General features: G+C 58.5%; 8 protein-coding genes across 8 annotated transcripts; 4 read left to right on the top strand and 4 right to left on the bottom strand.

Annotated features, from left to right (window-relative positions):
* Nucleotides 1–2,209: 2,209 nt before the first annotated feature.
* HRG_09139 (fungal zn(2)-Cys(6) binuclear cluster domain-containing protein) lies at nucleotides 2,210–3,084 on the bottom strand (the record flags this gene model as incomplete). Its single annotated transcript, XM_044867610.1, has 3 exons — nucleotides 2,210–2,350; nucleotides 2,427–2,945; nucleotides 3,028–3,084. The coding sequence occupies 3 exons, from the start codon at nucleotides 3,082–3,084 to the stop codon at nucleotides 2,210–2,212; spliced, it is 717 nt and encodes a 238-aa protein (XP_044717631.1).
* A 5,244-nt stretch (nucleotides 3,085–8,328) lies between these two features.
* On the bottom strand, nucleotides 8,329–8,952 carry HRG_09138 (FAR1 DNA-binding domain-containing protein; the record flags this gene model as incomplete). Its single annotated transcript, XM_044867609.1, has 1 exon — nucleotides 8,329–8,952. The coding sequence occupies one exon, from the start codon at nucleotides 8,950–8,952 to the stop codon at nucleotides 8,329–8,331; it is 624 nt and encodes a 207-aa protein (XP_044717630.1).
* A 1,334-nt stretch (nucleotides 8,953–10,286) lies between these two features.
* Nucleotides 10,287–10,802, top strand: HRG_09137 (uncharacterized protein; the record flags this gene model as incomplete). Its single annotated transcript, XM_044867608.1, has 3 exons — nucleotides 10,287–10,397; nucleotides 10,473–10,536; nucleotides 10,606–10,802. The coding sequence occupies 3 exons, from the start codon at nucleotides 10,287–10,289 to the stop codon at nucleotides 10,800–10,802; spliced, it is 372 nt and encodes a 123-aa protein (XP_044717629.1).
* A 618-nt stretch (nucleotides 10,803–11,420) lies between these two features.
* Nucleotides 11,421–12,083, top strand: HRG_09136 (ribosomal protein l34e domain-containing protein; the record flags this gene model as incomplete). The annotated part of the gene is made up of 3 exons (XM_044867607.1): nucleotides 11,421–11,458; nucleotides 11,566–11,689; nucleotides 11,895–12,083. 3 exons carry the CDS (start codon nucleotides 11,421–11,423, stop codon nucleotides 12,081–12,083), a joined length of 351 nt encoding a protein of 116 aa, XP_044717628.1.
* Nucleotides 12,084–12,812: 729 nt separating this feature from the next.
* Nucleotides 12,813–13,436, top strand: HRG_09135 (uncharacterized protein; the record flags this gene model as incomplete). Its single annotated transcript, XM_044867606.1, has 2 exons — nucleotides 12,813–13,131; nucleotides 13,228–13,436. The coding sequence occupies 2 exons, from the start codon at nucleotides 12,813–12,815 to the stop codon at nucleotides 13,434–13,436; spliced, it is 528 nt and encodes a 175-aa protein (XP_044717627.1).
* Nucleotides 13,437–14,972: 1,536 nt separating this feature from the next.
* Nucleotides 14,973–16,130, top strand: HRG_09134 (dual specificity phosphatase, catalytic domain-containing protein; the record flags this gene model as incomplete). Its single annotated transcript, XM_044867605.1, has 1 exon — nucleotides 14,973–16,130. The coding sequence occupies one exon, from the start codon at nucleotides 14,973–14,975 to the stop codon at nucleotides 16,128–16,130; it is 1,158 nt and encodes a 385-aa protein (XP_044717626.1).
* A 306-nt stretch (nucleotides 16,131–16,436) lies between these two features.
* Nucleotides 16,437–18,187, bottom strand: HRG_09133 (alkaline phosphatase domain-containing protein; the record flags this gene model as incomplete). Its single annotated transcript, XM_044867604.1, has 2 exons — nucleotides 16,437–18,092; nucleotides 18,185–18,187. 2 exons carry the CDS (start codon nucleotides 18,185–18,187, stop codon nucleotides 16,437–16,439), a joined length of 1,659 nt encoding a protein of 552 aa, XP_044717625.1.
* Nucleotides 18,188–18,929: 742 nt separating this feature from the next.
* HRG_09132 (major facilitator superfamily domain-containing protein) lies at nucleotides 18,930–20,646 on the bottom strand (the record flags this gene model as incomplete). The annotated part of the gene is made up of 5 exons (XM_044867603.1): nucleotides 18,930–19,125; nucleotides 19,198–19,840; nucleotides 19,916–20,184; nucleotides 20,248–20,480; nucleotides 20,539–20,646. The coding sequence occupies 5 exons, from the start codon at nucleotides 20,644–20,646 to the stop codon at nucleotides 18,930–18,932; spliced, it is 1,449 nt and encodes a 482-aa protein (XP_044717624.1).
* Nucleotides 20,647–20,935: the final 289 nt, after the last annotated feature.

The raw sequence follows: 20,935 nt of genomic DNA, 5'->3' as shown, positions 1-20,935 counted from the left end.
CTCGCTAACTGCCTGTCTTCACGATGGAGACAGGAAAAGGCTTGATCTTGACGGTGGTTCGGATGTTGGAAAGAGTCGGCACGCAGATGAATTAAGTTATAGAGGTTAGGTATTCGATGGGGCTTGTTGTTGGCTGACAACCACCAATTCACGCTGAAACGGCGGAGACCACAGCAGCACCGCGGCTCGGCATGACGTATGTCCGATCTCTGCCTTGATTGGTGCCTAGCGCCTGCGCTTGGAGGTCACCTAATATTTAAGTCTAATTCAGACTCCTCCCGGCAATCCTCCCTGATGCTTTCTCAATGCCGTCAGTCAGCCGCCTGATTGGGGCTTCCACCCGCTATGATGCCGATGAGCTAGCTATCTCACCCAGACACAGCGTCACCCTTCTGGTCGATCATCCGTGCACCCACTACAAGTACGATGGTTCCGGCGTTCCGCCAGCCTGGATTCTTTCCACGTACGCAACGGGGCGGAGTCACCAAGAATCACATCGCCGTTGCATTCTCTCGACAAACGCTGCCAGCCGGTGATTGCCGTGTGCACGTAACGAGAGCGATGACCACTGACCCGACCACGTCCATGATGAAAATGCAGGCAATCACCACCGCACCACTTCCTTGCCTTGGACGAGGCTCGGCGCGGTATTCGGGATGTGATTTGTCGTGGCGCCATCCACCAAACCGGAGGTACATCCAGTCGGGGAAGCGAGAAATGGCCGGGAATAGACGAGATGCTTGCTCTCCCGGGCCGGCGGGGACCTTAGTGTATCAATATTATTTCTGGTCCTTGTCAGGATCAACCCTCCATTGCGCGGCGTGTCGGTCTTGTATTCCGCAGCCCAGGATGCGTCACCGGACCTCCGGTCACGACGTTCCTTATTTCGGCCAATTAACAGCCACGGTGTCGACGAACCCCTAGTACGTGATTGCGGTAATTAGCTTAATGTCGGCGGAGGGGCGCACAAGCGACTCCGTTTACCCCGGCTCAGAAGTCTACCAATTAGTAGTAGGCCAGACAGCACATTCTCCCCTCAGTGTGTTTTTCTGTATCATAAAGCGCGAGGCCCATTTATGGAAATAAGCAAGTAGCGAGCTCGTGTACATTTAGCATATGCCGGGAGGGACAGTTAGAGGTCAACGTCGTAAGTTTACCAAGCCACGCAAGAGTGTATGCCACTGACGAGCTTCTTTCCATTCCATTCCTTTCCTTTCCTTTCCAGGATGGAGCCGCGGGGCTTCCATGCTTGCTGGCCTAAGCCGTTTGCACGTACGAAGTAGCTCTCTCTCGTGGCCGATTTCTAAGCTGTAGAGGCGTCGACCGTCGGGGTTAAAGGAAGCAGCATGCGTCATCAGGCTCACACTCCACGGCTCTATTGATAACAGTCTGAGCGTCTCCGTCTGTCCATGTCCCCGAATTCCAAGTCGATTCACTTGATGCCAGCGATGACAGCTTGTGGCACTGCCGCCTATAGCCTGCCACAAGCATACCCGCTTTGTCCAACCAGGAGAATGACGTCGAATCGCTCTCGTACTCGGATAGCATGCGCCGCGTAGCCATCTGCCGCAATGGATCGTCGTCTGCGGTAGCTAGTGCACATATCAGAGTGAGAGGTACGTGGCTGGCTCCAAACGGCCTGCGAGGCTTCAGTTTTTCCGCATGGGTCATGGTTTCGGAAAAGTACACCTCCATGTCTGCGGCCAACGGAAACTTGCAAGAACCGAGAGCGCGCAAAAAGCCGTTGAGTGTCATGCCCATGGAGAGAAGCACGCTGTATACTGCCAAGTAACGACTGAGAAGTCTCAGCAGACTAGCGGGTAAGGCATCGGGGGGGTCAGAGCACGCAGGCTCTAGTTTCTCCTCGAGATGCTTTCGCAGTGCGGGGAGCTCGAGCCGAAGTAAGCTGTATAACGACTGCATCTGCTCGATGTGCTGGCCTGGGTTCCGCAGGATATCCCGCATCAAGATGATGTTGTGGAGATCTGCGCTTGTCAGGGCTACGCCATCAAGACTATGGATCGGGGCGGTCGGCTTATGCAACTCGGCCAGTTTGAAGAACCATGGCCTCAGCTGTATCGACGGGTTCACTATGCTCTCAAGAAGCTAAGGCTCGTCGTCAGTCCTTTCTATCCTGTTCTTTGAGGGAGGGAGGATGGAAAAGGGCGTTAGTGTAGGATGAGGCATGGGCCAGCTTGTGCATCGTGTTTCATACCACAGACACACTTATGGTGATGAGTATAGCACTGTTGAATGCATTATGCCAGTTGTTGGAGACGATGACGTTGAGCAAATGCGCCATTGCCGGGCCGTGTCCTGGAAATGGGTTGTCGTCGTTGGCGATCCAGCCCTGCGCGAGCCCGTATTAGTCCAGGCGGGCACGAGTTTTGATGAGTCGAGGCAAGACGTTGAAACAGGGGGCGAACCTGGCAAAGCATGATGAAGTAGATGGCACAAAGTGTCTGCTCCGAGTAGGCCGTAGCGGGACTTTGCAGGCTGTTCTGGACCGAGCGGAGGGCACGGGCATACTTGGCGAGAGACTCGGGCGTGATGCACCTGGTGTGGACGCAGCTGAAGGCGCTGGCAAGGGCGTCTGCGGACGCATCCAGGGCCGCATGTGTGCCCAGCCGGGACGGGATGTCCTTGATGAAGGGGCCAAAGGCGAAGAGATCGTAGCGGGGGTCTGATATCTGCAGGACCGAGACAATGGCGCCGCTGGTCCGAGTCGTCTGGTTGCTCAGAGGCCGCGATGGAGGGGGGCTGCCGTGGATTCCGGGGGCAGGGGAGGAGGCGGCGGCGGCGGCGGCGGCGAAATCAGATGGTGGCGCGTTTGCCGCTCGCAGGGCCTTTGTCTCGTCTTTGAACTTGAAGCGCTGCTGGCCGCAGCCTATACACGGGATCTTGAGGCGGGCGCAGCGGGAGCACGCGGGTCTAGCCTGGTCGCACTGCAAACAGTCAGGGCTCGGATCTATCCACAATGGCCGATTTCCTTCTCTCTTTGTTTGGGGTGTCGGGACTTCTGCTGACCTTCTTCTTCTGCCGACGACAGGCTTCACAGCCGCGGTACGAGGGGACGCCCGGCATATTGTCGTATCACAGTCGCATGCGGCGGCGGGCTGATATGAAGCGGACCGGTCTGGGTCAGCGTGGCGGCCGTCCTTCTTGCGCCCCCGCTCCCCGTCCCCTCCTCTCCTCTCCCCTCCCCGATGTCCGAGGCTCCGAGGCTCCGAGGAAGAGGGCCTCTTTCCGGTTTGCGTGGATGCACGAGGGCTGTAGGGGGCTCCCGCCAGGCAACACGTGCATCGAGACGACGTCTGTGGTTAGAGGCGAGAGATGAGATCAGGCGGTGAGAGGCGAGGAGGAAGGAACCTCACGTGAGTCTGATCCCGACCCTGGCAACGTCGTACAGACTACAGAGTACGTAATTACACTGCAAGTTAACACCAGCAACCAAGTCATCCTGAAGCAACTGAATATCCAGCACTCATCGGCCGCGCATGGGTCGAGGCTCTTTGGCATGCACCGTCGGTCTCAGTAATCGGAGCCAATCGTCGAATCCGTCGTCGCCCGGCCTCCGGCACCGTCAAGTGGAACCGCGCCCCACCCCGCCGCCGACTCCGGCTCTCCGGATACGGCGGGGGCCGGCACCAGCGGTGTCGGCGCAGTTTGCTGAGAAGCGGAACTAGACTTACGTAGTGTCATGGGTCGGAAAGGTGGTGGTGAGAGACTTGAGAGCAGAACCTCCCAATGCTCGTGCACGTGGGAGATGCAGGGAGGCAAGAAAAGATAAGGCAGCCGCCGGGCAGTTGTTTCGAGAATGACAGAAGAGTGCCTTGGTAGCCAAGCGACGGCGTGTTTTGCATTAGTAACAAGCATCATGCTAACAGTACATAGCAAAGTGCAAAGAATCCCTCCATCCACCCGGCTCAGCAGTCAACGTCGCCTCCTCCTCCTCCTTCTCCTCCTTCGGCTCCCCACCATATCTTGAGCCATCAGGAGCACAGTGCCTGGGATTTGGTCGAGCAGTTGCATCTGTACGAGCGCGGCACAGCCAAACGCCCCTATCTGCCCCTATCTGCCAAGGTTTTCCAGTCCCTGCCTCTCCTGAGCAGTTGGGCAGTCGAGGTTGACGCAACGGCACCAAGGTGGATGGGGGAACAAGGGAACGTCGTTGCTGAGCGGTTCAGTGTCAGGGATCATGATCGATCTTGTGTGTCCTGGCCGTTCGATGCGTTGGCGGGTCCCACAACGGCCCTCGCCACGGGCCATGGCGGCCTTAATGAGCAGGTTTGCTGCTCATCAGGCTTCTTCAGAGGAAGGCCTTTTTTGCCGAAGCGTCTTTTAGCAAGTGCCTGTTGCTTCGAATCCGACGTGCTGCTTCGCTCACGTCCCATCCGTGCAAGGTCTGCCTTCTGGACAAGGCGATCCCCGAGGCCTGCAGACGGGACGCAGCATCCACACCTGCGCGTCCATGTGTAGTGCATGGGCTTGAATACCTGGTGGCTTACTACGTCCTAATTGCTGATCTCTGGTCCTGATTCTGATTACTGAGCATCGACGCCGTCTCATGCATCATCTCCGCACAACCCCCCCCCGGGTTGGCTTTGATCGGCCGTGGGCATTGGACGTGCCAAACTGGGGCAGAACTGCATGCGGAGATGGCACGACTCTTCTGTATGTACTTTTTACTTTTGCGAAGGAGCATATCACCGTGGATATCACAAAGATGCTGCATCGTGAGTGGATGGGTTGTCTGTCAGTTTGCACTTACGAGTCAAGTAGGAACGGTATACATGCATATGCATGTCCATTCTGTGCATGGTATATGACCATTTGAACATGTATGTATACTTCATTTAAAGTGTACGGTTTGGAAGATAGATTTCATCAGGCTTGTCTGTCGATTGGCTCGGTAGGCTGGCAGCCTCGATATCTGGCTGCTGATGTTTGCACCCCCCTGAGGCTGCTGTCCAACCAGACCCTTGCAGCCGGCGGTGTAACCATGGACGATGATGCAGACTTCGGACGAGATGGTCCACTTTGACCCGGCCGGGTGATCCCAAGGGTTGCGCGAATGGGACGATGTACCGTATCTCAATGTCAGGACGGACCGGGGTGAACCAACAGGGGACTGCGATCAAGCATGCAGCAATCGTGCACACGAGCATTTAACCAGCGGCCTGGGTCATGGTACAAGGGCACCACGTAGGCCTACATGGTCCCACGGACTGTATATGGAAAGTATACATCCACCATTCGTCCAGAGTGCGGCAATTCGAAACCAGGCCCCCCCTGTCCATAGCCATGGACGTCATCTAACGGCAGCTTTGATTTTAGCTAGTGGAGGCAAGCCCGGGCTGTGGCATGGACATCCTACCTGTGCACTTCGTGCCTAGCCTATAAGCCCACCAGAATGAGAACATGGTCGCGTGCGCTTCGCCCAAGCCTTAGCCGATCCGGGTATCAGGGGATGCTCGAAAAGGTCACTCACGAGTCTCGCCCTTGGCCATCACAATGATTCTGTTGGTAAGTCTTACAAGCGGTCCAACGACTGGCTGCGGACACAGCCATTCGAGGGCCGAGACATGGGGCGCGCTGAGACATTGACAGCGAAGTCGGCTCAGGAGCAACAAGAAAACAAGCATCCCCCCGATCTCTGAGGCACCATATTCGACAACTCGACGCCCGGGCATTGATGACTGAATATGACTGCCGCTCACTTAGAAGCAAATTGCTACCGCGTAGACAGTTTGTTGGCTTGGTGGGAGAGAGGTTACGCCTCCTGGCGGCGGAATCACGCAGCACAGCATCCGCCCCCTTTCCCGGTGTCCTTGTCAACTCCTGGTCCTTCTCCTTGTTATTGTTGGATATGGACAACGGAGACAGCTGCTTGATCATGTACATACTGGAATTCTTTTATTTTCCCCCTTTTGCAAGGGGGAGGGGGAGGGGGGAAGGAGATGTCGATGGGTTCAGTTTGCCCGGCGGCCAACCAAATCTCGCATCATGCCACATCGCAGGCATCTCGTCACCTCAATTCGATAATCGACGGCAAATGCAAATCTTGGCTCCACCTCCATTCGTCGGAGCCATCTGAGCTAGCTGGCTGGTGCGCGTCCGATCTTTCTCGGGCGCCCGGCGGGATAGCAACACCTTGGTCGGGGGCTGCTGCTTCTCCCAGAAAGCACCAATGGCCTTGAGCTCAGCGGCAGTGGCATTTCCGCCCCCACTTTCAGAACCCGCAACAGTTTCTCTCTCCAGGCGGGGGAAGGGGAGAGGGGCTTTGTCATTGACAGATGAGCTTGTTTTCGGCAATCTCTCACGGCCTCTTGCTCGACTGCGGCCCTGTCCGATCCGGTCGACAGTTGCACGGCTACCCTATTGAACCGCGGAATAGAGGGCGATAGGGGCAGCTTCAGCTTATACCGCGGCGAGTCGCATTGTGTGCGCCACCGAACGTCCTTGGGTCGAAAAGGGGGGTGCTTTGCGGTGCATTTATCAGTCAGTGGTGGTGTGTGTGAGCTGCTTCTTGGATACCAGGTAGATATACCTGGTACCTTGGGTAGGCTAATTGGGTAAGGTACCTTAGGTAAGGTAGGTACGCAATACTTTGCTCCTCGTCCTCAGAAGGTAAGGTAGGTAGGTACCTAGGTACCTAGGTAGGTACGTACTGAGCACGGCCGTCGGCTCGGATGTCGCAAATTGACACCCAAGCGAGGACGGAAAAAGGCCCGCGCCGGGCGGAGCCTCAAGGGTCTCGAGGCTCGCCTCTACATCCACAAACCGTTGGAGCGACGGCTGATGACGACAATGACAGCGACAGGCAATAGCGACAATACGTGGTGACAATAACTTGGGCACGAGCCTCCCGCGCCCCCCCATCACCCCCCACGCAAGTTCCAGGGCTGCAGTACCGGTACTGTACTGTACATACCTGCGTCGTACAGTTTGCCGCCGGTGTGGGGGACCACGTTGTTGCCCGGACGGGTTCTTCCTATTGCAATACATACATACTGCGTACTGTACTTCGTACATGGCATACATACATACCACCATTGCATGCATTCGTTCTCCGAGCAAGCCCATGCATGCATCCTGCATATATGTGCCCACAGCCAACAGCACGAGGCAAGCCAGTGGGTGCACGCACGCATTGGAATGTCGGATACGGGGACCGGAACCATGGCTGAGCCATAAACCTTGGGCTGATTAGGGATCGAGTAGCCCGCAACGCCATGGATGCCTCTTCGGCATACGCTGCTGCACAGTCCGAGTCCTCCAGCAGTCCCCCAGCAGTCCCCAGCACATGCTGACAGTACGTGCTCGTTCACGCAGACATGCTCCCCGCGTCGTCAGATGTGTCGTGCGTTCGATATGTATGCAAGCATGTGCGGAGCAGACAGACATGTATGTGTATGTATGTATATGCAGGCGTACGGACCATGTCCGGACTCACGCCGCTGGAGTTTGGAACCGCCGGAACTCGCCACGGTTACACAAGTGTCACGCTGTCGGCTCTCCAAGGGAAACCAGGTGGGCTGATCAAGGGACCAAGGCCCAGGCCCGTATGCTCTCGAGGCCAGCTGCCAAGGCCACAGTGTGCAGTCTGGACCGCCCGTCTATTCACTCATCCTAGACGCAGGCACAAATGGGCTGCGACCAACGCTCATCCGTAAAAGGGGGCTGCATTCTGTAGCTAGTTGTCGGTGTGCTTAAACATGTGATAGGGATATCGATCCTCCCGTGTGAACTATTTGCCCCGCTGCTCGCGCCAGACCCAAGTTGCAAAGAAATTCAGATGCTCAGCTCAGGCAATCGTCTCAACAGTCGAGAAAACCATGGCCTCCAAGCCGTCCGCGCAGACTCCCTGTGCGCTAGAAAGACCACAAATTTGCAGATCAAACGACAGGATGAATAGAAGACAAGGAACTCCCCCCAATGTCCTTGGCCAGCACCTGCGGAGGAACCCGGGAGTTGGAAACATAGAAAAGGGCATCTGAAGCCAGTCAACAGTTGTGCGTGATCCGGAACGCCCGCAACATTCCCTTTCCTCGTTGTGCCCGCCGGGCATCGTGTTTCCCTTCAGACCCCCAAGATACCGCCCCTTGTGGTATAAGCGTCGCGTCTCCCGAGCTCCCTGGATCAAGTGACAACCTAGAACAAGTAAGATATTGGTCACCATTGCGATTTTTCCGTTGCCCGCAAACACGCCGCGGTGTGCGGCTTCGGAGCAAAGACAGCCCGCATCGCGTCTGTCGCTGGCGCCCGCTGGCCTTTGTCGTCTCCCCGGCGCCGATCCGCAACTCACTGACCGCTCTGGTCGGCGTCCTACATGACCGTGGATGCCAGGAGGCGTGATTCGACATCGTCCATACCCATGCCGTCCATGCGCGGGCCCTCCATACCCTGAATGCGCGACTCAATGGTCTGGAAGCGAGGCTCGTAGCCGCCCGCGCGGGCCTCGAGGTTCTCCATGCGCTTCTCAATATTCTCCAGACGCTGCTCGATGCGCATCAGGCCCTGTGCCATGTCGTGGCTCAGGCGATCCAGCTTGTTGGTAAAGGACCGGATGGTTGTCGCCAGCGGAGCGTTCTCTTGGCCGGGCGTTCCCGAGGCCACGCGAGGCTCATGGTTGTGGCGCGCCTCTTGCAGGGCAAACCGCCATTGATTGCCCAGCTGGACTTCGCAGACGGCCTTGGCCCGGAAGGGGCAGTCAATCTTGCGCGTAGAGGGATTGCGCTTCTTGGCAGTGCTGTTGTACTTGACGCCGCCGCGATCGCACACGAGGTCGTAGCGGGTCGGCTTGCCGTCGCGGTAGTTGGAGGCGCGGAGCTTGACGATGCCGTATCCTTGGTCTTTGGCGACGCGCTGGACCGAGGCCATCAGATCCTCAAAGGACCGGAAGATGCCCTCGGGGGGCGGGAGCAGGGCGGGGGGCGGCGTGTTGGGCATGGCGATGGCTTTTTTGTCTTTGGCTTTCGGCCCCGACGGCGCAACTAGAAGCGTGCGGGAAGGCGAGCTGCAGGGAGGGCGCAGGCGGACAGAGAGAGCCTACTCGTAGAGAGAGCCCGGGGGTCTCCTCCGATATATAAATCGAAAGGATAGGCCGAAGGGGATACCGCGACTGCCGATGACTTGTTGGTCCCGGTCCGGTAATGTTATCATACCATGGCAACAGGCAGGTACCGAATGAGAGAGGCTGGGCTGTAAGGATTTTCCAATCCGCACTGTCGACGAGCTAAGGTTTGGTGTTGATCCGACCCGAGGGGGGCCCGGCCAATCAGCGCCCGGTCTACGGTAGCGAGACGGGGATTGGGCGCTAGCGCGGCCCGGAGTAGTCGAGTGATACCGTCCAGGTAGTGCCAGTGCACATAAGAGCCATACAGTACCAGCCCTGTACATGCTTGCGCACAGGTAGCGTTTACAGCACTGTCGAGGCCCACGGAGCGCCGTGCATCTTCCATTTGCAAGGAAGTTCGTAGAAGCCAACCCGAGAGAAGGTGCCTCTCGAACAACTGTGCTCCGTGCTGCCTCTGCACACGTTCTGTCGTCCGTTACAGTCCACATATTTTTTGCAGTGCAATGCCGTTGGCTGCTTGGTCAGTCTCGAGCAATCGAACGAGGGTCTCTGAAGGCGAGGGGCAAGTCGTGCTGCTGACTCGTATTAGCTCAACACTTCACCCGCTGCCCTCAGGTAGATGACGTGCCACGTATTGCAATATGCTCCCGAGGACAGCAAACACGGCCGAAATGACGAGCAGAAACACGCACATATATGGTGCACTTGCTTAGTACTTGACGGCCAGCAAGTTCCAAGCCAGGGAGATGGTTCAGCCTTGGACTCGTGTGTCGTCACGTTGCGAGCCCAGAGGTACATACTTACAGACCTGCCAGTGTGCCACCTGCCACCAAGCCCCCTGGTAAAATGCGTACAACAACTTGCACGCTACCTTCAAGTTACATGCTACCATCAGGTGGCTGGACAGACGAAGGAAAATTTGCCATTACCACGCCTTCCTCGAGAGGTGTTTAGGCTTTTTTAGACCATTCGCTCCGATGTTGGGAGGTACCTTGCGAGTACCTGCCTGTGCGCTTTTGTTACCTATAGGTACAGTACCTTGAGGTACTTACCCCACGGTCGGTCGCGCCGGCCTCGTCAACCTCTCTCGATCTCAGCCGCCGTCCAACTCTGCAACAAACGGCATCGACAACTGCTTCTCGGCGCAAACGATTACTGTCGCCTCCCGATCGACGGTAGCCACTCACCATCCCGTAACTCAGCCCTCATGGACAGTAAGCCGGTCGTGGCAGATGAACGAGCCTCAGGCGATCCTCAGTCCGCGGAAGAGGCCCAGCTGAACGTGGCCATGGAGCGGCTCAAGGTCCTCTACTCGAAAGTATGCATGATCCGTACCGGCTCCTGTATGAAGCCTTGCAGGTGTCACCGGCGCTAACTCGGGTCACTTCTCTAGGCGCGGGCCTTGCGAGATACCATTCCCAGGATGCTCGAGCCGTTGGTCCAGAAACACCCATCTCGTACGTTTTCTCTTCCTTGGCCCTTTGAGGTTGGAGTACGCGTGCTGACCGGGAAATCAACGCCTGCAGCCGACGTGATGTTCAACGCCTTTATGAAGGCTGTGGAAGATGCCCAGGCTGACGTCAGGGACTTTACCGAGCTTATGAAGGACGAGGAAAGCAAGCGGGTGTTTGCGCAGGCCGACAAGAGCCGCGAAGAGAACCCGTTTGGTATCAAGCCCTGGAAGCATACGGCGGATCCAGACTGGTTGAAGACGGATGCCTAAAAATTGACTCAAATGAGAAGTGGACTATTCGCAAATGTCTGCTACGCGGCCTTGAATAATGACGAAATAATCGATACGAGCGACAAACCCGGGTGCCCCTCGCTACGAAATCCAGGTCGCAGCCGTGGTCTTTGGACAGCAGATGTCTCCATGAAAGAAGGAAGAGTCTCTGACAGCCACATTCAACTCTTTCTCAGGTGCATCTCATCATCCAGTATCTCTTGCTGGGAACACTGCTTAGGTCGGTTGCCAAGTCCATGTCGATCCCAGGTTTCTTCCTCTGGTGACGGATATCGCAAACGGTGGGCCCGATCTCCACGAAGTCTCTGAATTGCTGGGGAAAAAAAACCCTGAGGAGAGATAGCAAAGGATACCTAGGTAGGTAAGGTAGGTACAGTAGGTAGGTAGGTAATCCTGCAGCCGCGAGGAGGCTTCCGCGCATCTTGGTCACGTGATGTGTGTACACGCTCTCTTTTGTCCCAGAGGCAGCCCACGCTTTGATTGGTCAACTTGGCGGGCACAATCCGTCCCTCCGCCCACACAAAATTTCCCCAAATCTCGAAATTCCTCACTACCCGGCGAGATCCTCATTGCATACGCCCAGCACGACCAGCCAAAATGGTGTCTCAACGAGTTACCTACCGCCGTCGCAACCCGTGAGTGCTCCTCGTGGCAATCTTGCTACTCGAATACGGCGGCCGCCCAGCCACGCTCATGGGGTCGCAAGTCGTCTCGGCATGGACTGACTGGATTCTGCACACAGCTACAACACTCGATCCAACCGGACCCGAGTCATCAAGACTCCCGGTGGCGAGCTCCGACTTCTGCACATCAAGAAGCGCGGCACTGTCCCCAAGTGCGGCGACTGCGGCTCCAAGCTCTCTGGCGTAAGTGGCCTTCGATTCGAATCCGGCAATGGCAGTTCGCGAAGAGGAGGAGACGTGGCAAAGGTTCATGGGATGGCCCAACCGGGATCCTACGATAATGCCGACGCCGACCGAGCTATAAGTTTGCTGGCCGCGCAAACAGACTTCTGTTTTATCGTTAACGGCGCGCGGCGTGAACACTGAGGGGCTGACAAGACTCGATTAGATCCCCGCCCTCCGACCCCGAGAGTACGCCACTATCTCCAAGCCCCAGAAGACTGTCCAAAGAGCCTACGGCGGCTCGCGATGCGGTGGCTGTGTCCGTGACCGCATCGTTCGCGCCTTCCTCATCGAGGAGCAGAAGATTGTCAAGAAGGTGTTGAAGGAGCAGGAGCAGAGCCAGAAGAAGAAATAGAGTGTGTCCAGGACGGGTTGAGCTTTTTCTGCACGGTATGGCTGGGAGTGAGGACTTGCGCGGGCCTTGATTCACTCTGGTGTTCTTTGAGGGCAAAGGGGGACTGCATGATACATCCGCGGGCTGGCCAGAGGCCAGTTTTCTGCTGTTCTTAGGACTGCAATCTCCTCTTGGTGGTTTGAAAGAAACAAAGCATCAAGCTGGCACAGGCTCCCTCTTCCCGTTGAGTGAACACGTCGGTGTCCGAGCCCAGGGCCTGTCGAAGAGTGCAGTTGAATCGGAGTATACCTAGCGAGTTGGTTGATCTAGAGCTCGAGCCTTCCAGGCCAGATCCTTAAAGCAACTTGACATTGCTTTTTCAAATTCGCCGCCAGGGATTACTCGAGGCAGCGTACGGTACTTTGGTTCTGTTGCGATGACGTGTGGGTGACAATCGTGGGCGGTGACCTCGAGCCAGATTTTCCTTTTCGGTCCCGCGCGCCGCGATCCAATCTCGGAGCGGCATCCACCACCACGCCACCAACGACACCACGACCTCACCGAGGCCTCTTTCACGCCACGGCAGCACGATGCACGCCTATACATAGCATGTCTCCTTTTACCGTCACGAGGCGCGCTTTGACGCGGCATCAAGGTGTGCTGCGCACCGCCGTACGCGGTGACTCGGCAGCAAGATCCGCGGCCCGAACCCGAGCTTCGGTGCCACCGGCCCTTGACCGCGCGAGATTGATGCACACGACTACGCCAAGCTGGAAAGCGCAAAGCGACCGACCGCGAGAACAGCCGCCTACCGATCTCAACGAACTGAATGTCCTGGGGAACATGCCTGCCCCGTCAACGTCGGTGGACGTGTGCTTGTTCGATGGATTCGGCTTGAATAGCGGAATCACCATCTCCGGGGGCGACGGCGCGCTGCTCGTCAACGGGGAGGCCTTCGCATGGCGGCCTTGGGAGACAAAGGGCTCCATGGAGCTGGTCAATGGGAAGGGCCAGATTGAGCTCCCGACCGAGGCTTTTGGGCTTTTCGACTTGCTCTGGCCGCGACCAGGTATGTTGCAGACGTCCCTGTCCCCGGCACAGTAAATTGGCCGGCTGCTGTTCCACCGAGACAGCAGTCATTCTCAACCTAACGGGTATCTTGCAGACTTGCTGGTCATTGGCGTGGGCAAGCACAACTTGCCCCTTAGCCCACAGACGAGGCGACGAGTTGCGGACCTTGGCATCAGAGTGGAGGTGCTAGACACGAGAAATGCAGCGGCGCAGTTCAACCTACTGGCTACGGAGCGAGGAGTCTCGGAGATTGCGGCGGCGTTGATACCCATCGGCTGGAGGGAAGGCGTGGGCGCTGCATAACGGATTCATTGCAAGTTCGGGCAGAGAGATAGGTGCGAAGTCTTATTTGTGATGCCGGTGGCCAGCACTGGCTCAGCGTGAGGCGTGTATATTGACACATCTCCTCCGTGCTACGCTGGAGCCATTTAGCTTCCATGACCTGTCTCGCTGCGCTCCCGTATCTTGATGCCACCGCTTCTATACTGGTAGACGCCGATTTGACCATTTTGTGGCCGCTGGTTTGTGTAGGGTAATCAATGTACCAACCATAGCTCGTCGTCTACGGAGTGCCGGGTAGGCAAATTAGCTAAGAGGTACAAGTGGGACATGTACCTGCAGTAGCCAGCCTGCGTGGAGGAATACCCGACAACCGGTACCTTGGCAATTGGCTGGACGCGAATTGGCTTTCCCTCAGCGACGACGCACTTGGCCTCGTCTGTTCGCCCCTTGCTAATCCCTCCATCTTCACCTTCTCTGGATGTGGTGCAATTCGAGCTCTATTGTCACACTGGAAACCCAGCGCTCATCGCGCCAGACGAGTCTCAGTGCCCCCTACATCCACCGCGCGCACCTAAGAGGAGGGGAGCAGGACAAACCCTGCACAAGGGGAGCAGGCAAATCGCCGTCTGCCTGTTTGCCTGTCTGTTTGCCTGCCTGCCCTGTCCTCCCATGGGTGAATAGCGAGGCTTGGGCTGAGGCACTCGCTGATCGACCGGGGACACGGACTACTTCCTCCGCCCGCCGCTTCCTGCTGGGCATCTCGTCCGCTCGAGCTTTGTATATGGACAGCCCGACTCCTATCATGATCCGCGGGCCATGGCAGACGCTCGCGACTCGCCGCCGGCCACTCAAACGGTCCACTCCACCAACCCTCACGCAACGGATCCTCCCTTGCTCAGGGATCACTCCGATTTTAAGACCTTTCGGACCAGCCGCTTCGAGTACACCAACGTCAGGGTCTTCTTCCGCCAACATGCAAAGGCCAAGGAGCTTCCGACCCCGCTGCCCCTGCTGGTCTGCATCCCCGGCCTCGGAGGCTCCGTTGCCCAGTTTCACCCCTTGCTGAGCAGCCTGGTCGACCTAGCGCCGTGTCTGGCCATCGACTATCCCGGTGGCGGCCGCTCGGATTATGCCGTTACCTCGTGGGATGCGTACAGCTCGCAGGCGCTGCTGGAGCTACTGGAGGTAATCATCGAGCATTTCCGCGACAAGGCTGCTGGTCAGAGTCTGGTCTTGATCGGCCACAGCATGGGCACGGCCCTTGCTGCTGGCCTCGCCAACAAAAAGGCCCATCACGCGAGCTCCATCGCTGACCATGTCGTCGGCCTCGTCGCCATCTGTCCCGTCGCTGGACCGTGGAACGAGTCCACCACCACGACTCTTCGGAGACTCTTGTGGGTTCCGGGTTGGATGTTTGCCTTGTGGCGCGCCTGGGACGGCATGGGCGGGCCAGAGAGCCCCAGTGTCCTCCGCTTCGTCGGGCAGGACGCTGAGCCCGAGCTCAGGCTTCTGCAATACCGTTTCAACCAGCAAAGCCGCACGCCCGTGTGGAGGCGCATGGCATACGGCGCCCTCCCTGTCTACGTCAATGGGAAGCCTGTCGGCGGCATTCCTGGGCTGGACGCCTGGGCTGGTCTGGATCTCCCCGTCTTTCTTATCGCCGGCGAGAAGGATCACCTGACGCCTCCAGGGGAAGTCGACAAGATTACGCAGGCTCTGAGCTCCGGCAGTCCTGATTCAGACACCAAGGACGCCGGACGGCCTGAGCTCGAGAGCGCCGAGGCTGCGGGGCCGGTTAACCTATCGTCAAGGCCAGAGGATCATATCCCCCGGGCCCCGAGTCCCCCCGAGGACGGCCATCCTAGCGCAAGCAACCTTGATCACGGCGACGCCCCCGAAGATGATGCGCACCAAGATCCATCAACCCCCCTCGAATCCGAATTCCCAGAGGCCACGGGGTCACCCACCCCGCTGCCGCCCCAGCCCCAGCACCCTCCCAAAGCGGTGCAGTCGATTGTGATGCCGGCGCCTGCGAACCACGCTCTGCTGTACATGCCGCGCTCTGCCCGGGCACTGGCTGGCCACGTCTCCGACTTCCTGGCGGTCCGTGTCACACGAAGGCTTTCGCTCGCCTGGCAGCTGCAATACCTCTCGCGCTCGGGCAAGTGGGACGTCAAGAACCTCAACAAATGGAAGTCGGTGGCGCCTGTCTCGGAAGTCATTGGCCCTGAGGGTAAGCCTATATTCCGGGCCATGAAGACGTTGCGCGAGGCAGACGACGTGCACTGCCCGATGGCGTTTGTGGAGAAATGGGGCGCCGTAGTCAAGGACGTTATCGACATCTCCAAGGACCAGCCCGTCTATGACCCGCGAGGTCTAGAGCGCGGAGGCGTGCATTACCACAAGTTCCCCACCGTCTCCAAGGTGCCCCCGGAGGCGCACGAGGTCGAGGCCTTTATAGACCTCGTTGACAGGCTGCGAGACGCGCAGGAGGAGCGGGCCACGGCCGAGGCGTGGGAGGACGCGCAGGCGTGCGTCGTCGGGGTGCACTGCCACTACGGCTTCAACCGCACCGGCTACTTCATCGTGTGCTACCTGGTGGAGCGCTGCGGGTTCGCGGTGCCGGACGCGATCGAGGCGTTTGCCAGGGCAAGGCCTAACGGGATACGCCACTCGCACTTTTTGGACCGGCTCTACGTGCGCTACAATGCTTAATTGAGGGCTGCGGGACCCGGGTTTCAGGTAAGTTTCTCATACCTATGGGGAAGGGAGGAAGAAACAGGAGAGGAAGGCGAGGACGATGCGGAGGCGCCTGGGGCACTCCACGCTGCATGGGATGTTTATGTTAATTACTGCACTTGAATTCAAGTAGCTCCATGCACCCCTAACAAGGCTAGTATTTTAGCAAGGTGCTTACAACAGCTCCCATCGGGATAAACAAGATCATATTCAAACGGCCAAAAGACTAAGTCCCTGTTGTCCCAGGCCGCGATATCATGGCCACCTCTGCTCTTCCACGTCTCACGGGCCTTCGGCGACGTGGTAGCTGCCCGTGGACCATTTCAACGGCGGGCCCTCTGCCTCGGTTGACCTGGGGGGGCCCCTGACCATCTTGTGCCTGAGCTCCTTGGTGATTGCGTCGACGTCGACGTCCAGGTAGTCGCTCAGGAACTGACCGACATCCGTGTTCTCGACGTTGCCGCGAATCTTGTCCACCTCTGGGCCACCCGAGGCGTAAACGTTGACGTCGACTGCCGAGTGCCCGTGCGTGCTCCAGCCGATGTGTGCGCGCAGGGAGATGATGGCTGCAAAGGTGGCGGTCGAGATCTCGGGATGTTTGGCAAGGAGGGAAAGCTCCCGGTCGGTGGCGTCGGCGATGCCCAGGCCGCGGACAACAAGCTCGTCATTGATCCACGATTTGAGTTTGTCGCGGGAGAGGGACGCAGGGCTTTGGGCAATGTGATGCTGCAACTCGGCGGCGAGCTTCTCGCACGAAGACGAGGCATTGGCGAGGACCTGGGGGTACCAGTTGTACACAGGCCGGTGATACGGCTCTTGGAGGGCGAGGGAGAGACCGCCAGTCTCGTGGTCGCTGGTCGCGACGAGGACGCCCTCGGCGCTGCTCTGTTTGAGGAAGTTCAGGACGGCATCAAACGTCCTGTCATACTCGAGAACCTCGCGCACCTGGGCGGCGGGATCGTTGATGTGGCCGGCGTGGTCGATGCGGCTGCCCTCGATCATAAGGAAGAAGCCTTTATCGCTATCGGCGGTAGCCTTTTCCAGGGCGCGCAGGGCCGTGCCGGCCATTTCGCTCAGGCTGGGGAAGATGTTCAGTTTCTTGCGGTCCATTTCAAAGGGTACGTCTGCCGTGGCGAAGAGGCCGAGCAAGGGCAGCTGGGCGTTGTCGCCGCCCTTGAGAGAGTCAAAGTCGTCGCGGTTGTCGGCGTAGGTCCAGCCGTACTTGTCCTGCGCCATGCGCACCACGTCGACGTTGTCTTGGCGGCAGCTGCCCGAGGTGGTGTTGGGCAGGAAATGGCATCGACCGCCGCCGAGCATGAGGTCGACGGAGCGCCCCAGGGGGCCGTGGCCAATCTCTTGCAGGGCGATATCGTCCTGCATGCCTCGGAGCAGGACGTGGCTGGCAAAGCAGGCCGGGGTGGCATCGGTAATGTCGGTGGTGACGACGAGGCCCGTCATGTATCCAGCTCGCTTGGCAGCCTCGAGGACAGAGCCGCAGGGCTCCAAGTCGGGCAGCACGGAGATGGCGCCATTGTAACTCTTCTTGCCGCAGGAGAAGGCCGTGGCACCGGCGGCGCTGTCGGTGACGAGTGAGTTGCTGGAGCGGGTGCGGCTCGAGCCCCAGAGGTGCTTGTCGAGGACGAGGGTGTCGTGGGGGGGCAGGCTTTCGACGTGCTGGCGATAGCTGCGGGTAAGGGAGAGGGAGGCAGGGCCCATGCCGTCCGAGACCATGAAGACAAGGTTGCGCTTGGCGGAACGGTCGCCATGGGCCGACGTCTGCTCATTGTGCTGGGTCCAGACGGCGATGACGATGACGGCGGCGGTGGCGAGGAGAGCCCAGGTGAAGAGGGCGAACTCGCGTACGCGGGACCAGCGGCGGCCGGCGGAGGATGACGATGGCCGGCCGTCGCTGGGCAAGAGGGGACTATTCTCGGACGCCTGGAGATGGGGTCGTGAGTAAGGTTAAGTTGCTGCTTGCAGCCGTCCGGGCAAGTGGGGATGGATGCAATTGCCGTGTAGGTATGACATACCATGCTGGCGGGTCCTTTGGACTCGGGAGGAATCATCCGCGGCCCCCAGACTACCTTGCCGTGGATGGGGGTTTGGGCCTGGGCGGTCTCCGTCGTTGCCGTCGTCGTCGTCGTCGTCGTCGTCGTCGTCGATGCCGGGAGGACAATAGATGAATGGATATAATAGCCAGCCAATGGAAACGACGGATGAGCAGGGGAGAGAATGGGGGTGGGAGAGAGTTGGAGAGAGTGTGGTGAGAGAAGGTGTGGGGGAGCGGAAGAGACGGGGGGGGGGAGGCACGAAGTACTGTACGTACTGTGCAGCTCGGCAGTAGGTACCTATGTATGTACCGCATGTACACAGTAGAGCTGCCGAGAGGCTCATGCAGACCCCGCGTATTGGCAGAGACGGCCCCACTGAGGCCCCCCAACCCCCTGCTACAGATCCCGTTAGCAGCTTCCCCGATCGTCAAGCTTGCCGCTGTACCGTGCAGGCAGACATGTGGCAGCACTGTGCTGAGGTTGTCTTGGTGGCAAACTCACTCACCTCTACGGAGCACTGTATGGCTTCATTCATCTCCGCTTGAAGTTGAAGACAAGTTACTATGGTCAAGTATGTGTAAATGGCTGGGTAGGTAAATGGTAGGTAAATACGAAGTACATGTGTCGCCGAGCTCAGCTCGCCTTGCCGTACTCTTCTCGCACAGTACTCGTCCCAAGACGCCTTTGCGGGCAAAAAACTCCATCATCCTAGTGCTCGGCAGACTCATGTGACGTATCGGAAATGGCGGTGGCCATCGCCTTCATCAGTCACATCGATTCGAGCATCTGCGCCTACCGGCCCGTACAGCCCATCTCTGCGTCGGTTCTCCCAGTCGAGGGCAAAGTGCATGCCGAGGGCCAAAATCACCATGAGACCAGTCAGCCCGCATCCAATGGCACAGCCCTTTGAGTAGAATGGCCTAAGCAAAGAACACGAGTTGATACCAGTCAGTTTCGTCAGGGCTCCCATGACTGGACGTTGGGCATCTTACCCGTCGCTCTTAGGGAACATCGTACTGCTGACAAACGAGGAGCACTGCCCGAGGGTCAGGAAGATGGCGAGGCCGGCCCCCTTCTTGCAGTCGCCGCCCTGGTTGTTGAGGAGCCAAGTGACATTGAGGCTCAGGGCCGGAAACGCCCCGCACGCGGCGAGCCACACGCCGGCGTAGCGTGCGCCCGTCTTGCTTTGGTCGCGGATGCCAGCGAGCAGACCATACCCGACCACTGCCATGGTCGCCGTGCCAGCCAGAAAGAGGCCGCGCCTGCCCAGCTTGTCTGACGCGTACGAGGTGAGAACGCAGAGCACAAAGGCGGCGAAATAGGCAGGGGCCGTGAGCCCCTGGGCGCTGATCGCGTCATGGCCCATGTCGTGGACAATGGTCGGCAAGAAGTTGGAGAGGGCAGCAAAGGAGAAGTTGGCGCAGAAGTGGATGGCGGAGTGAACGTAGTTTTTGTAGTCGCGAAAGCCGGCTAACAACTGCCGCCACTTGACGCCGTCCTTGGCCGCCGAGTCCTTGAGCTGCAGCCGCTCAAGAGCCAAGAGCCGCTCTCCCGGAGTGAGAAAAGAGGCCGTGGCCGGCGAGTCGATGAGGAAGAAGTAGATGGCTGGGGCGAAGAGAACACTGAAAGAGCCCTCTGAACCGACATGGCTATGTTAGTCGGTGGTCTTGGGAGGGAAACAGAGAGAGAGGGGAGGGACCGTATTCGTACCTATAATAAACAAGAGCCTCCACGGCTCCAGTGAGTGGCGGATCTGGGTGATGCCGTAGGCGAGGCTGGAGGCAAAGGTGTTGGCCAGGGGCATCATGCCCAGCAGAAGTGACATGCGAAACCCCAACTCGCGGCGCTTGTAGAGCATGGAGAGGAAGTAAGGGGCGCCCGCGCCAAAGGCGGCCTCGAATATGCCAAGGAAGCATCGCGTGATAACAAGCTCAGTCATGTTGCGTGCGGCTCCAGAGCTCATGGCGGCGGCGCCCCAGCTGCACTCGACCCTGCCATCAGCCCATGGAGGACGAGTCCTGGCGGGGGAGGGGGGGCATTACCAGACGCAAAGGACGGACACGTAAATGTGAGCGGGCAGTATCTTCCACAGCATCGTCGTCCATTCAAAGGCGACGTAGGAGATGTAGAAGGAGTTGAGGACCCAGGCCCACTGGGCCGAGTCGAGGCCGAGGGCATCTTGGGCTCCCGCCGTCTTTGCGTTACCAATGTTGCCGCGGTCGAGGTATGAGAAGACGTAGAGGCAGCAGACAAGGGGCAGCACCCGGCGATCAAACTGTGTCGGGCCGTCAGCCAAATGCCTGCGTAGGCTGTGGCGAGGAGCGAGCACGTACTGCGCGGCGGATTCGAAGGTTGGCCTCCCGGGAGACGTGTAGCTCGTTGGCGGCAGCGCCAGAGACAATGGCCGCCTCGTCGTCTGTCGACTTGTCCAGGTCGGCCATGGCCAAAGAAGCGGCGAGTTGAAGGACCAGGACCAGGAGGAAGAGGAGGAGGAGGAGGAGGAGGAGGAGGAGAGAAGCGAAGAGGAGAAGGGGATCCCTGCCGATGCGAAGCACGGTGTTCGGTCAAGCTGGGGGACCCTGGGGTGCAGGCCCCTGCAATGCTTGACTTCGGCCGAGCCGACGCCCGAACGCAGGCTCAAAAATTAGCAACAATAATGTTCATGATGAGAGTTTCACTCATCATACTCGGACGTGCGCTTTCTTGTACGGGCTGTGTTGCAACACAGTT

This window comes from Hirsutella rhossiliensis, assembly GCF_020360975.1.
Source record: "Hirsutella rhossiliensis strain HR02 chromosome Unknown scaffold00011, whole genome shotgun sequence".
Lineage (NCBI taxonomy): Eukaryota > Fungi > Ascomycota > Sordariomycetes > Hypocreales > Ophiocordycipitaceae > Hirsutella > Hirsutella rhossiliensis.
This window is presented reverse-complemented; position numbering and strand designations above follow the sequence as displayed.